The 13823-nt window shown below is 35.9% G+C and overlaps 1 protein-coding gene across 3 annotated transcripts in view; it reads right to left on the reverse strand.

Annotated features, from left to right (window-relative positions):
- Positions 1-1377: 1377 nt before the first annotated feature.
- Positions 1378-13823, reverse strand: part of APAF1 (apoptotic peptidase activating factor 1) — a 31283-nt gene continuing 18837 nt past the window's right edge. For 2 of the 3 annotated variants that reach the window (XM_068191662.1, XM_068191663.1), the window contains exons 17-27: positions 12956-13117; positions 12559-12687; positions 11664-11789; positions 10699-10818; positions 9936-10061; positions 9462-9587; positions 7932-8051; positions 7481-7606; positions 6600-6725; positions 6017-6163; positions 1378-3016 (exon numbers count right to left, since the gene is read on the reverse strand). In XM_068191662.1, the coding sequence (XP_068047763.1) occupies positions 2873-3016; positions 6017-6163; positions 6600-6725; positions 7481-7606; positions 7932-8051; positions 9462-9587; positions 9936-10061; positions 10699-10818; positions 11664-11789; positions 12559-12687; positions 12956-13117 (1452 nt within the window). In that variant the 3' untranslated portion in view covers positions 1378-2872. Of the gene's footprint in view, positions 3017-6016; positions 6164-6599; positions 6726-7480; positions 7607-7931; positions 8052-9461; positions 9588-9935; positions 10062-10698; positions 10819-11663; positions 11790-11983; positions 12293-12558; positions 12688-12955; positions 13118-13823 lie in introns of those variants that run through there. The other variant, XM_068191664.1, reaches the window with a different exon arrangement.

A 13823-nucleotide genomic window follows, 5' to 3' on the forward strand; every position in this document is an offset into this window, starting at 1 on the left:
GGCACTGAGTGCACAGTTCTATTTCAAACAACTGTGTAAGATGAGAGGGGGAAGGAGAACACTGTAGTTGGAGGAACGCTACACTTTAAGGCAAGCATCCTCTAGAGCAGCTGTATCACACATGGGTACAATTCTCAAGGAAAGAGAAAAAAGTGCTATGTGAAGGAGCTATAGGTCTAATTGACAAAGGGAAGAGACTTAAAACTTCTACAGAAACTGATAGGCATGGTACAAATTGTTTTCACAAAAGCATATTATAATTTTAGTTATAGAACTAGACAAAATTGGCAATGTTCGTTAGTTAAATTTGAATGTAGACTGATTCATTTTGATCTGACATTAAAAAAGATAATGGGAGCACTAATATTCAGTCTACATAAAAATTGCTTTTAGCCAAATTCTGTTTCCTTTACAATACATGTAACATCGAAGAGAACAGCCAAATCTGATGATACAGCAAGACTTACTTTTTTATTACAGTAAACTGTCTTTTAAAATATTTTAAATTGAAGAAGTTGTTTTCCTGGCTCCTATTTCAATTATTTTTCACTTGAATTTTTACATACTTTTCCTGTATATCAGATCTATTCTTTGGCTCTTCAGACATTTTCATCACTATTACACTTCTTCCACCTCAGTTTCAAATACTTACAGCCAACTCCAGACTTCTACATATGTGAATGCAACCATCCCAACATCACCTTCTGTGAAGAACAGCTTCCTCAGTTCCAGCAACAAGCACTTCTGTGCTGTCATTCTTCCAGAACATCCAAGAATGTCATATTTATCTCACATTTCTTCAAGTTTCTGTGCTATTTGCCTCCTAGTCACTTCAAAATTGCAATTGTCTCTGAACTCCGCTCATGCACCATTTGCTTTCTGCAGTAAACTGTGATCATGTTTTTTTCTTCTCATCAGAATTTCATTTGTGTTCTCAGAGAAGAGAACTTCCTGCCCTGGTTCCTCATGGGAAATATTTTTCCTGTACCTTTTAACCTGGTTGGGTCTCTAAGTTCAGCCTGACAGGGTCCTAAGCAGTAAGGACAGCACAGTCTCTGGGATAGAGGGATACTGGCTAAGAGAAGCTTCCTGCTTTTCAGATCCTCAGCTACTCAGGAGGTACTGATGGGCTCTCTACAGACTGCACACCAGAAGCAACTCTGTCCTGAACACTGCAGGCATATTCCAAGACTTTGTTTTCCTTCTGTTTCCTTTTTCCTCCATATCCATATTTAACACTGTTGCTCGCCTGTCAAAACACTTTTGATGCAGTTTGTAAAGCAGCATTATGATTTGTTTTAAAAACAAAACCGCAACAGAAGATGCAGCACTCCTCCTCCATCCCAAGTATTAAAAAAACTGACTCAGGAATTCAAGTTCATTTACAACTTTGGCCAGTATTGCCTGGATCATCTTTATTAAGTACTCTACATACTTGGAATACAAAACACCATGGTCTTCTCTATTGAATTTCTTCTCTTTACATTTCTGCCAGCAGTACTTTGATTATACTGACCCGTATTCAACAGCACCTTAGAAAGAGTAGAATTTCAAGTTGGAAAAAGAGGAAAAACTGGTGATTGTCAAAAACAGGGAAATACTAAGAATGCCTATTAAATTTTATGAAATGCACACAAAAAATACTAAAAGTAAAAATTTCATTATTCAGTACCAGTTGAGATACTTGCTACTGTACTTTTTACAATCAAGTAGTTAGACAGAGCTCTACTGCCAGCTACAAAAATATGAAAATCGTATTAATGCTTGTGCAGTTGCTCATCGCAGTTGAGAGGCAATTGAATAGAAAAAGGCTTACTAGGTACCAAATAAAACATTGCTACCCAATTATTCAGAAAGCATTTGTCAAATACAATTAGTACAAAACACTGATATTTCTACCCAATATTGAATCTATAAATAGACTGTAAAAATTACAAAAAAAATTTTAAAAAAACATAAAATCACATATTACCAGGCAAGAGATCAACTGGGCATAGAATCCCATGTAAACAAAGCTGACAACAGTAAAGTGTCTCCACAGTATAAACTGCATGTTATTTCCAAAAGAAAAAAAAATTCTAAAATTCACACGCCTTCTTATAATTTTCAATACATAACTTTTAAGCCATTTCCATTCTCATTTTAGCTGCTTAGCTGTACTCATCCTTTGACTGGAAATGTGGCACAGTCTCTTCCACTTCAATTACAATATTGAATTTCAGATTTTGCCGTGAGAAAAGAAGACTCGGGATGTTCCCTTTAATGGGAATAGCTCATCCATGTTACAGTCTCCAGTGGTTTGAAGCATGAAGGTTCTTACTGCAAGTGGAAGGCACAGCTGCTGTAAACTGAACATCTTCTCAATTTGGTTTGAACACCAAGCACCAACATGGCTGGTTCCATTTTGCAAATGAAGAATACCCCAGCTTCTTCCCATTCTGTACTAAATGAAAATCCTTGCATTGCACCAAAAAAAAAATGGGTTTTTTGCATCTTACACAGTTGTGTTTATGGCTGGAGAGCATTTAGCCATCAGCCTTAGCATAAAATATCATTTCAAAGTATTATACACTTATTCTTTCTTCACTGCTATTATTATTAATTTCAACTAATTTGAATAAATTATAATATAATTTCCTTACAAAACTGGAAGCAACATACTTAAGATGCAAATCAAGATTTAAGGATTATAATAATTCTTATTAAAAACAAGATTAAATGCAAGTTCATTTGAAAAAACGTGCATTAAAGTACATAACTATACATGAATACAACAATTAAATATAATTCACAGCTTAATGACTGTCAGACAAAGCAAAATTTTCTTTCCAGCTTAAAAAATTAGTTATCTTTGCAGTGCTCAGACTACTAATCAGAACTTCTGTAATACATAAAGAATGCCAAGATTATCAACAGTCACATATACTTTGAAATTAGGGGACACATGTATTGACTTGAGGTTTGTTCCATTTGTGTAGAAGGTTTGTAAGGATTCTCCAGTAGTTACATTCCACCACTACAAAAAAATAATAAAAACACACTCTCAGTTAGGTGAAAGAAGTTTAGAATAAAATCTATTAACAGGCTTAACATGGCTAGCCCAGTTGATTGCTTTTACCAAAGAGGTAGAACTAAAAATAAAACCATCAAATTAATTAACATTAAAAACAAACAATCTTTAAGTAGAATAAGTTTAGGACTAATTACTAAATATAAGGCTTTCAGATGAAAAGAAACTTCAAAATTACTGAAGCTGTTAAATTTCAAGAAAACAGGCAAAATAAATTCAGGTACTGCCCCATACATCATCACAAAATACAATCAATAGACATAAACTGCAATATGTCCAAACTTTTAAAAATTATGTATTTTCATATAACCAAATGAATACATGAAACACATTGCCAGATAACTTAAACTGTAGCTGAATTAAAAACTTAGTTAGACACACAAGAGCACTGATCATGTACTCGTTGGAAACCATTTGCAGTTTTTTTAGTAGGACTGACCTCCTTTTCAGTGAGATTGCAATTAATATTTTTTAGAATACGCAGTTAGCACTAACGACAAAGAAACCAAGAAACCTGCAACCATCAGTTTACCATAGTCTGAAATCTCACATTTCTCAGAAAAACTGTAGACCAATGCAAAACTGGACCTAACACAATCCAGCACAAAGCTGTTATTCCATTGTGCCAGTAAGAAGTCTACCCTCTATTCCAGCAGCATTAGAGTGCAGCAGCAAAATATCACAAGAGATTACCTTCAGCTTTGATCGCATTGAAAAGCAGATGGTATTACTACTTTTCAGCTTACTCACCTCGTGAAATATGTAACATTATAGTTGCATGCATAATACAGATTTGCAACTACACAGCTACAACGCTCTGATTAAAACCACTGTTCCTAATCTGTCTGTTATTTGATGGAGACCACCTCAAAAAAGAAAAAAAATTAACCAAACCAAAAATGGACCTTAATGAGCTTTTGAAACTTTGTTCTGAATAAATGAGCAGGTGCTGTGCCAGCAGGTACTCACACAGCACGCTCAATAGTACACAGGTGGATACACCTCATCTGTGACTAAGATGACTCATTCATTTCAAGGTGTCGATCACATAACTCCAGAGTCCAACTCAGTCTGGCTTTTAGTGGTCCAGACTCCTGAAATGCTCTGGACTTTCCCTGACTCGTATCTCCCTACAAAATGGCTCTCTGTGTGTGTGTGTGTGTGTGTGTGTGTGTGTGTGTTTTCATGCACATCATACACATCTATCTGTAGATCCTGAAAGAGAAGCAGAAATACTTTCAGAAGCATTGTGATTGAATATGGTCCCACGACTGGGAAAAGACAAATGCCATTCCCGCTTTCACAAAGAAGGTACTGGGAACTACAGGTCAGTAATCTTCATTGCAGTGCCCCAGATTACTACGGAACAAGTTTTCTGGAAGTCATTTCAAGTCACATGAAAAACAAGGATGTGATCTTGAACAACTAGCAGAGACACATCACAGGTAAATCATGCTGAACCACCCAACTGACTTCTGCTGACAATAACAGTGTCTCTCCAAACAGCACGGCAAGAGCAGTGGATGTGAGCAACCTTGACTTTAGCCATGCTGACAGCATGGTCTCCCATAGCATCCCTACAGCCAGCTGGAGGGATGAGGACTGGCTGAGTGGAATACAAGGTAGGTAACAAACTGAGTGGGCTGTTAGCTCAGTCACTGTGTATTGAGCCCTGCCCAAGTACAAGAAAAACACTGACAAACTGGAGCAAGACCAGCACATGGTCATTGAGGTGGCTGGGCACCTAGAACAGCTGCCATGGAAGACAGAGCACTGCATTTGTTTAGGAGGCTAACTGCTGTCTTCAACTAATAAGAAGGTTAGAGATAAAAGAGATAAGGTTAAAGATAACCTTTTTTACAGGCCCCAGAGGCAACCCTATTGAATTGGGGACAATATTTTATGGGGCAAGGCCCTAAACAATTTTACCTAACTCTTCAAACCACTACTAGCAAGGGGCTGGACTAGAAGAATTCCAGAAGTCCCTAACATCCTAAACCATTCTACACTCCAAGAAGCATCACAATGCCATACTGTGCAACCACAAGGTAAAATGAGGTGGAAGCTAGAAACAAAGTATGTCATTCTTTAATATAAAATGAACATCAGAAGGTGCTTTCAAAACTAACTTAGAAATTTCAACTCTTTGTTACATGGTTACTGACTTCAAAGAATTAGTCTGATAGCATGTCTAACACCTAGACACTGACCAACAAGCAGCTAAACTCCATCCTTCCGTGGTGAGAACTTTGCCAACTGTAATTTCACACACACACACAGATATCACCTTTCTAATAACAGGTGTTGGCTATCACAAGGGGGAAAAAACCAACTTAAAACCTCACAAGAAATTTGAAATTATGAAGAACCACTCACAGACTGAAAAAAGGCCACCTCCTCCCCTTTTCAAAAAACCATATGCCCAGTAAATGCCTGAACCAATGAAAGACTGATGAAAACACAGATTTCCTCCAAATATTACTTATAAAATGTCTTTCAAGGCAGAAATCATCACCTGCAATTTCTTCTGGATTTCTACTTATGACAAAATTTAAACCTCAATATCTCAAAAAAAAGCCTGATATAGAGCATTTTTCTGCTCATTATAAAGAACAGAATTTCTGTCAAAAGTGAGTGGATATTAAGGCATACAAAGATGATTGGAATCTTTATTTTTAAAGATGTTAAGGAAGGACATTGCAAACAAAAATCTGAAGTTAATAAAAATGGAATGTATGGAGTTTGAAAACAAGCCTGAATTCTTAGAAGACTTTTTCAGGGCACTTGCAGATATGAGAAGAAGTGAAAAGTGCTAGACCATCACAAAAATGAAGCAGCTTTGTGCTTAGTAAAATGTTTCAGGTCTGTTTATTGAATTAGTCGTAATTGTCAGAGTCCTGCCATTTAATAAGGTATAACAGGATATTGTATTATTCCAAGGCTTACCTTAAGATAGCCTCCAGATGACACAAGCATTTTACTGTCAGGAGAAAAGGAGAGGTCTGTTACCCAGCCCCCATGTGTTGGCTCTCCTTCATCTACAGTAACGGGGGAGCAGATATGAAGTAATGCACCTGTAAAAACATCCCAAATCTAAAAGAGAAAAAAGAGTATTTAGAGAACTTAACAGGGAAAAAAATGCCTCATGTAAGGAAACCTGTAATACATTTTCTGTATTAGAGGAAAAAAAAAACACCCTTGCAAATATATATTCTACTTGAAGTGACAAACTAATTAAAAAAAAAACTTGTCTTTGAACTGTATCTTATATAGAGGATTTAATCACACATGCAGTTCACCGTAGAATTATTATTAAATCATGTGAATCAGTTCCTTAGCATTCATGGAACAGAAATCTATCAATGTGGCTACAAACTACTGCCTCATGTGGCAAACTTTGCTCTTTTCACCCCAATGTTCACCACAATGTTATGGAATTAGACATGCAGAACACAAACCATAAAAGCTCTTCTGTATGTGAATAGACAATCAATTGAATTATAAAATATCATCAGGATTAGAGCAATACCCTTATTTCTCCTTTGTCATCTCCAGTGGCCAATAGCTTGTTATTAGGAGAGAAAGCACAGCACCGCACACAGGCTTCATGGTCTTTCAGTTCATGAAGAACAGATGAACTTTCAAAGCTCCATATCTAAATGGAAAACATTACAGAGGAGTGAAAGACAAGTTCAAAACAGTCATGATTTCTTTCTAAAAGGCATTAGCATTAACTATACATAAGATTTTTTATACATATGCATCTTTGTTTGTGAATTTATGTAAATTTATTATACTGTAAAGTCTGGTTCTCTTTTTTATTACCTGAATCACACAAGAATGCACTTGCTATGAATTACTGAACTGACTGTATGTATCTTTCTTTGGAACATATGTTTTAATGAAGCCTATATATTTACAATGAAGTTTAAAGCTGTTCATAGAAATAGGATTCATCAACCTCTTGAAAATTATATTTTAGAAATCTAACGGAATGTTTTACGAACATAATGGGGAAGAAGCCACAGCTCACTACTTTGTGTGTCTGACCTCTGAACCTATAAACAGAAACTTCACTGGAAGTCCCAGAAATTTTTCTTAACTTTACAAATTAAGAATGTCAGGCTATCAACAAATCGATACAGAGAAATAAACAAACTGTTCTGCACAAAGCTGTGCATTAAACACACATTGTATTTGTGCAGAAGCCACTAGGCTTAAGTGACATCCAAGATCAATTGCAAATGACTGCATAAGCTTTAGTAACATGTTGATGGATACAGGAAATTTAAAACTAGACATACAACAGAATAACTTGAATAATCACTAATTACCTCAAAATGAAAAATATAGATTACTTTTCAGGACAAATAAGGCACCATTTTTATCTCCGTACAGAAGGTAACCAACCTTTGCAGTTTTGTCAGCAGAAGCAGATGAAAATTTACTACCATCAGGTGAAACAGCACAGGAAAGAACTGCACCTCCATGACAAGCAAAATCTCTTTCTGGGTTTCCAGTAGTGATATTCCAAACCTACCACATATACAGAAAAAAAAGGTTACTTTTTTAACACAGTAAAAAGGTTAAAACACTTACTCAAAAGTATATAAATGATAAAACTCAGCTAGATATTTCTATTGTGGCCAACATTTTGTTATACTCACTGGTATAGTTAAAATACAACAGTGCAGATCTTACTGAAAATAGAAAATCCACAATTTTGTCTTAAAAGTCAACTTACACTTTACGCTTGATTCAATAAAATGTGTGCCCACACAAAATGTACAAATTACCAAATGTTACAAAAGACAGTCAAATGTGTTTGATGTGATTTCTCAGTTCACAGCCTTTTACTCACCTTAACAGTTCCATCAAATGACCAAGAGAGAATTTTTGAATTTTCCAGAAGTCTAAAATCCTTGATTGCTTCATTGTGCCCTCTTAGAAACACGCATTCACTCAATTGCCAATTCCATACCTAATCATAAAAAGCAAATATATTTTTTATAAAAGTGAAACAGCAAACATATGAAGCATGAACTAACTTTTTATTTTTAAGTAACAGGACTAATAACAAGGTCTTATGGTGGTGGTAATTAATTAAAATGATAGATATTGAAGTGATCCATAATGGAGATGCTGAAGATTGGGAGTGCCATAGTATTTAATGGTCAACCTATGACAGAGTTCCCTATAATACACATATAATCTTATTTGCAATGTGAATTTGATACTTAAAATTCACTGGTAATTAAAAAAAAAAAAACAAACAAAACAATAACTTTCCAGCACCTCAGTAGTTTGGGGTTTTAAACCTTTGATCATTACAACATAAAGACTTATTTCACCTGGCAGACCTCATGTTTGCTTACTAAAATTAGATTTCTTTTACATTTTTAAAGGGCATTTTGAATCAAGTGCCATTTTGCTTTGCCTTTTATAACAAAATTACGCTTCTATTTTCAATTCAACTATTCACTGCAAAATGAGTTACATGTCATTTTTTCTACAGAAGCTATCAAGCATCAATTTATTTTTATCAGCAACGATGCAATGGTTTTCAAAGGAACAGGTTTCCTGCAGCAGGGCGAACAGAAAGCCGCGTGTGCAGGGGACAGTCCTGGGGGCTCAGCCCACCAGGGAGCTGAGGGCCAGCAGAAACGCTTCCCAGGAGAAGGATCCCAGGCTGAGGATCAGCACCCAGGAGTGCTTTGGAGCTTTTGTTCAAACTTTGGATGCGGCTGTGAGGGCTGGAGGCTCCTGAGCAGCTGGACCACGTGCCTAGGATCCTGTCAGCACTCTGAAGTGCTCTGCTGGACAAACCAGGGCTCAGCAAGCTCCAAGTGAGACACGGATCTTTACTGCAGAACTGCGCCCCTGAGGTGGATAAATGCTAAGACAGACACACCAGAATGCACCTCCGGAGCAAACCCACCTTGCTGAGAGGCAGAGGTTCCTAATTCGAGCCCACATTAGTGCAGCCACTCTATTTCTAGCTGGTTTTCAGCACTGCACTGGACAGGGCGGGCACACCAGCCTGCTCAGAGACTTTTTATATCATTCCCCAAGACAGTGGAAGCAAGCACACTGACAGACCTCCAGCATCCCAAACCCTCATTTCAGAACTGCTGAGTCACCTTGTTTGACAACTAATGTTTCTTTTACTCTTCTCAAAACCTTTCTATCACCCCCAGCAGGAAAAACAGAAAATCTGTAATATTCATTATCACATAAGGCATAAATAAAAGCTACACTTTCTACAGTCCCTTGCCCCTGGATGGAGCAAGGCAGAATACAGTAATCGTTTACTGAGTTTAAATTATCTGTAGTATAAAAGGCCTTTATTTTAAGTAAGTTACAGCATTATCTTTCTAAATACTGCCCAAACCTGTATAACTGAATCATGAGCACTTGAGATGAGAGTCTGACAGTCTGGTGTAAATCGACAATGCTGCACAGATGTCCTGTAGGCCTCCCGGGACATCAGAACCTTCCCATCTGACAACTGTAGTACCTTCACAATGAAGAATGCAATAATTGTATTTATTTGACACACTCGAGGAAAACAAGAACATGCAAATTCTTTCTTAAATGACATGAGATTGTAAATACATGGTTTTAAGTCACTGGATTGGAACAACCAAGAATTCCTATTAGCTTAGTCTGGGTAAAATGAAATTCAGAGCTAGATTATTAGCATTACCTTTAAGTCATTTTAATGTAGACATCACTCAAAAATGTAAATTGAATTACTATATTAATGAGTATTATTAATGAAGTCATCCAAATGACATTTATTTTAGAACAAAAAGCATAAGAGTGTTTTCCTACTATTTTAAAAATCAGATTTAGGATTTAATACCTTTATTGTTCCACTCTCCTGTCCGAAAGCTGCAAATTTAAGATCTTCACTTAAGCAACAGCAGGAAATGGGGGATTCTTGGGCTGGTGTCTGCATAATAACATTGTCTGTATTTCCATTGATAAGCTGTAAAATAGGAAGGCAATTAAGGTATGACAATATTTTAAAATTTAAACTTAAATAAATTACATTATAGAGCTGAGAATGCCAAAGGGAACAGTTAAGAATTTTAAATTACTAGTTACTTTCATAAACCACTTTGGATGTTGGTGTACTTAGCACTTGGTGTGGCAGGGCCCACAGTAGTGAGAGTATAGCCACTATTTCCTTTAGTGCCAATCTGGGCTCACATCTCTCACTGCCCCGGTTTGAGATGATTCCTTCAGCTGCCACACAGAGCTTTGAAGCAGTACATAATTTGCTGTGTAACACCCAGTCTATAGGTGCTGCACACATTACACATTGCTGTGCACATCTGAGCCACCTGGAGGGCCCACAGACCCCCACCATGAAGGGATAGGAGCTCTGGTCCTCTGCATCCAGACTCAGTTTCAACATCAATGGAGAAATTTCCCCTCAAACCCCACTTGTTCACTTACTAAACTAGGCACAGTTTCTAGATACACAATTGTTATCACACACTGAGTCATCTGCTACAGATTTCACTCTTGAAAGCCAAGAACAAGAGGTTCTTTCAGTGCTTCCTCAGTTTTCTTCTGAAATTTGCAGATAACAGTCAAATGTACTAAAGTATACATCTTACTTGCAAATTCTTCTGATTGTAGATGGCTAAAATCATCACTTCTCCATTGTGAAACACAACATCTAGCTCACTCTTCAGCACAGCATCAGAAGACTTGCACACTTTCTTTGTTTCCCAAATCTGTTGAAGAACACAGTGTTTCATTAGCTTTATTAAAGAACAAGACATCAAATTTGCTGATTAACAGCGCCTGTAAACCAAAGGCTTATAAACTTGCAAGTAACACTAAATTTTTAAAACAATGAAAATGATGCTTCTGCTGTTTTTGATATTAGGGAAAGCAGTGCAATTACTATAGTGATTCCAGCAGATGAAATAGAACATCTTTTTCCAGGCTGACTACAAGACTCCCCTGTGTTTAGAGTCATAGCCATAATATCCAAAATTTTCTGATACAAAGAGCAGCATTAAAATCCAATTACAAAAAATATGAAATACAGATTTCTATATTTCAATTGCTTTCAAAATTTCAAGAAAGTATGTGTTAACTTGGAAGAAAGGGAAAGGTTACCTTGGTAAGATATAGTTATATTTCCACAGGTTTTAATGAGACATTACAATTACAGAAATCTATCCCAAATATCAACAGGCAAATATACCTAAAAATGAAACATATCAAGTCTGCTAGAATCCTCAAAACCTTCAAAATTCCCAATTCAGATAAAATGTAAAACAAAATAGAAGGTTATAATTACTCTTGAAGTGCAACCAGACTTTAAAAAAATCATACATATAGAGGAAATTTAGATAAACAGTGAATAAAGCAAAAAAAACAGCACATTTTACTGTATATGTAAATTATTTTATAACAAATATTTAAATTTATATTGACTATAAACTTATATACCAAATACAGAAGTACATTTTTATGTATTTTTATATGATTTTGCAGTAAACAATTCCTTCAATTAGTGACTTAATACCTATCTAAATTCAGATATTTCAAAAAAGAAAATTTATCTTACACGTATTGTCTGGTCATCAGATGAAGTCAGAAATAAAGATCCATCTGGTGAAAATGTCACACAGTGAACCCAGCTCATGTGTCCTCTGCAATACGCCACTTTTGATAAAGACTTAATATTCCATAACTACAATAAAAATATTAAAGAAAAACTCAAATAATATTTAGATTGCATTTACAATGAAAATAGTAATTAATTACTAACTAATTAACTTAATTACTAACTAATTACATACTTACTAATTAAGACAATTATTATGCATTCTAGTATTTTCTTAATTCTTATAGTGAAACCAAATGTAACAAGAACTGTGCTTGCTTATCAAATTTCAATGGTCAGGGAAATGGACTCAGCAACCTCTTTGAGTGCCATGATTTTAAAAGACACAGGGAGAAAAAAAATCACATTATGAAGAAAATACAAGTTCTACTTGACTGTACAAACTGAAAAACCAAAAGACCCCAAAACAACAATAACAAAAAACCCCAAACTAACCCCAGCCCCAAACTTGGTATTTGTACAGACCTACTCCAGCCATACTAGCCTCAAAGTTAATCCAGATGTTCCCTTCCTTCTTATGTACCAGCACACAGAAAGAGAGAGGGTTTGGTTTGAGTTAAGCAATACTCCTGAGAGTGACAGGAGTAGCTTTAGATACACTTCGTAGCCTAGTCTAGTTTTAGATAAAGGGCTCCATTATCCAAAGTGAACATGTAACTTTAAAACAATATTTTCCAGCCAGTATTCTAAATTTAAGAAGCAAATGAAAAGAATGGAGCACGCCAAAAGCCTGCTAAATTAGCATTTGTTTTATCTCTGCATACAAGAAATTATCAGGACAAATGCAACATTTTAAATCGCAAGTAGTCTTCAGTGGTATATTGTAGACTCTTACCTCAACAGAGCAGTGAGACAAAGCAACTGCTACTAACTCATCCCCAGGACAGAAGTCACAGTATTGGATTGTGCTGTGATGACTGACAATGACTTGAGTTAACAAACCACAGGTGTTTATGTCAAAAAGCTGTGAACACATAATTACAATAGAAACCCTGTTTGAATGACTTTGCTACTGCCAAACAGCTTATATGCTCAACACTGTACATTCTTGAATTCAGAAGGTATTTCTCTTAGGCACAGGTTTGTTGGCCACATATTTTTATTTACTCATACTCGAAATCAGGCATTTCTATCTGAAATATCTTAATGGCCTGGAATTTCATCTGTAATCATAATTTCTACCTATGTTGTTGTACACTACCTCCAAAAGATTACTAAAGTGAGGTACTTACCAAAAGCTTATTTTTGGCTACCACCAAAATCATGTTACCATTTCTGGACCAAGAGCAACATTTTACTAAAACCTCCACATCATCTGGTTGTTCATCTGCATTTTTAAAGAAATCTTTTATCTCAATACTTTTCAGTTCATTTCCTGAGCGTGCTTCCCAAAGCTGGAATAAACAGGAAATAGACACAATCTCTTGGCTGATGTAGGTACAGAATACAACAGGAGAGAGCTTCCAACTACTTCTTAAGAAAAAAGGGCAGGGAATAAAATACAAAAGCCCTTTGTTACTTTCCCCAGTCAACTAATAGCATTAGAATATCCACAAGTCCAAATGATTTATATATTAAAAAAGGAGAAAAACAAATTAAGAAATAAAAACAAACCACAGAGGATTATGTTGTAGCAGAACCTTCTCCTTCAGTTTTTCCCTCCTATCATTCCAGCTACAATGCTGTCTGAACTTCTACTTTAAAAAAGAATAAAACCAAAAATAACACGTGCCCTGCAACTCTGTAAACATTCTACTCACCATGAGAAATCTGGTACACATCTAGCTTTCTATCTTAATTTCATTGAGGGACCTGCCAAAAATCTAGAGAACACTTCTGTCCCCTTCCCCACATTTTTCCTTATGAACAACAGCTACAGCAATCCTTCTTTCCTGATCTAGTAACTACATAGAAACATAACAGTGTTTAAAGAACTGCAATTCTGAAATAGCATAATTCTGTTGTAACTAAAGGCAATAAAAATAATACACTCTCAGAAAAACACAAACCTCTCAGTTTTCTTCTAGTGAATACAAGAAAGTGGCACATGGAAATTGCTTTTAATTTTTATCTCTTTTCAAAATTCACTTTCAGAGATGA

Source organism: Anomalospiza imberbis, chromosome 5 (genome assembly GCF_031753505.1).
Source record: "Anomalospiza imberbis isolate Cuckoo-Finch-1a 21T00152 chromosome 5, ASM3175350v1, whole genome shotgun sequence".
Classification (NCBI taxonomy): Eukaryota; Metazoa; Chordata; class Aves; order Passeriformes; family Viduidae; genus Anomalospiza; species Anomalospiza imberbis.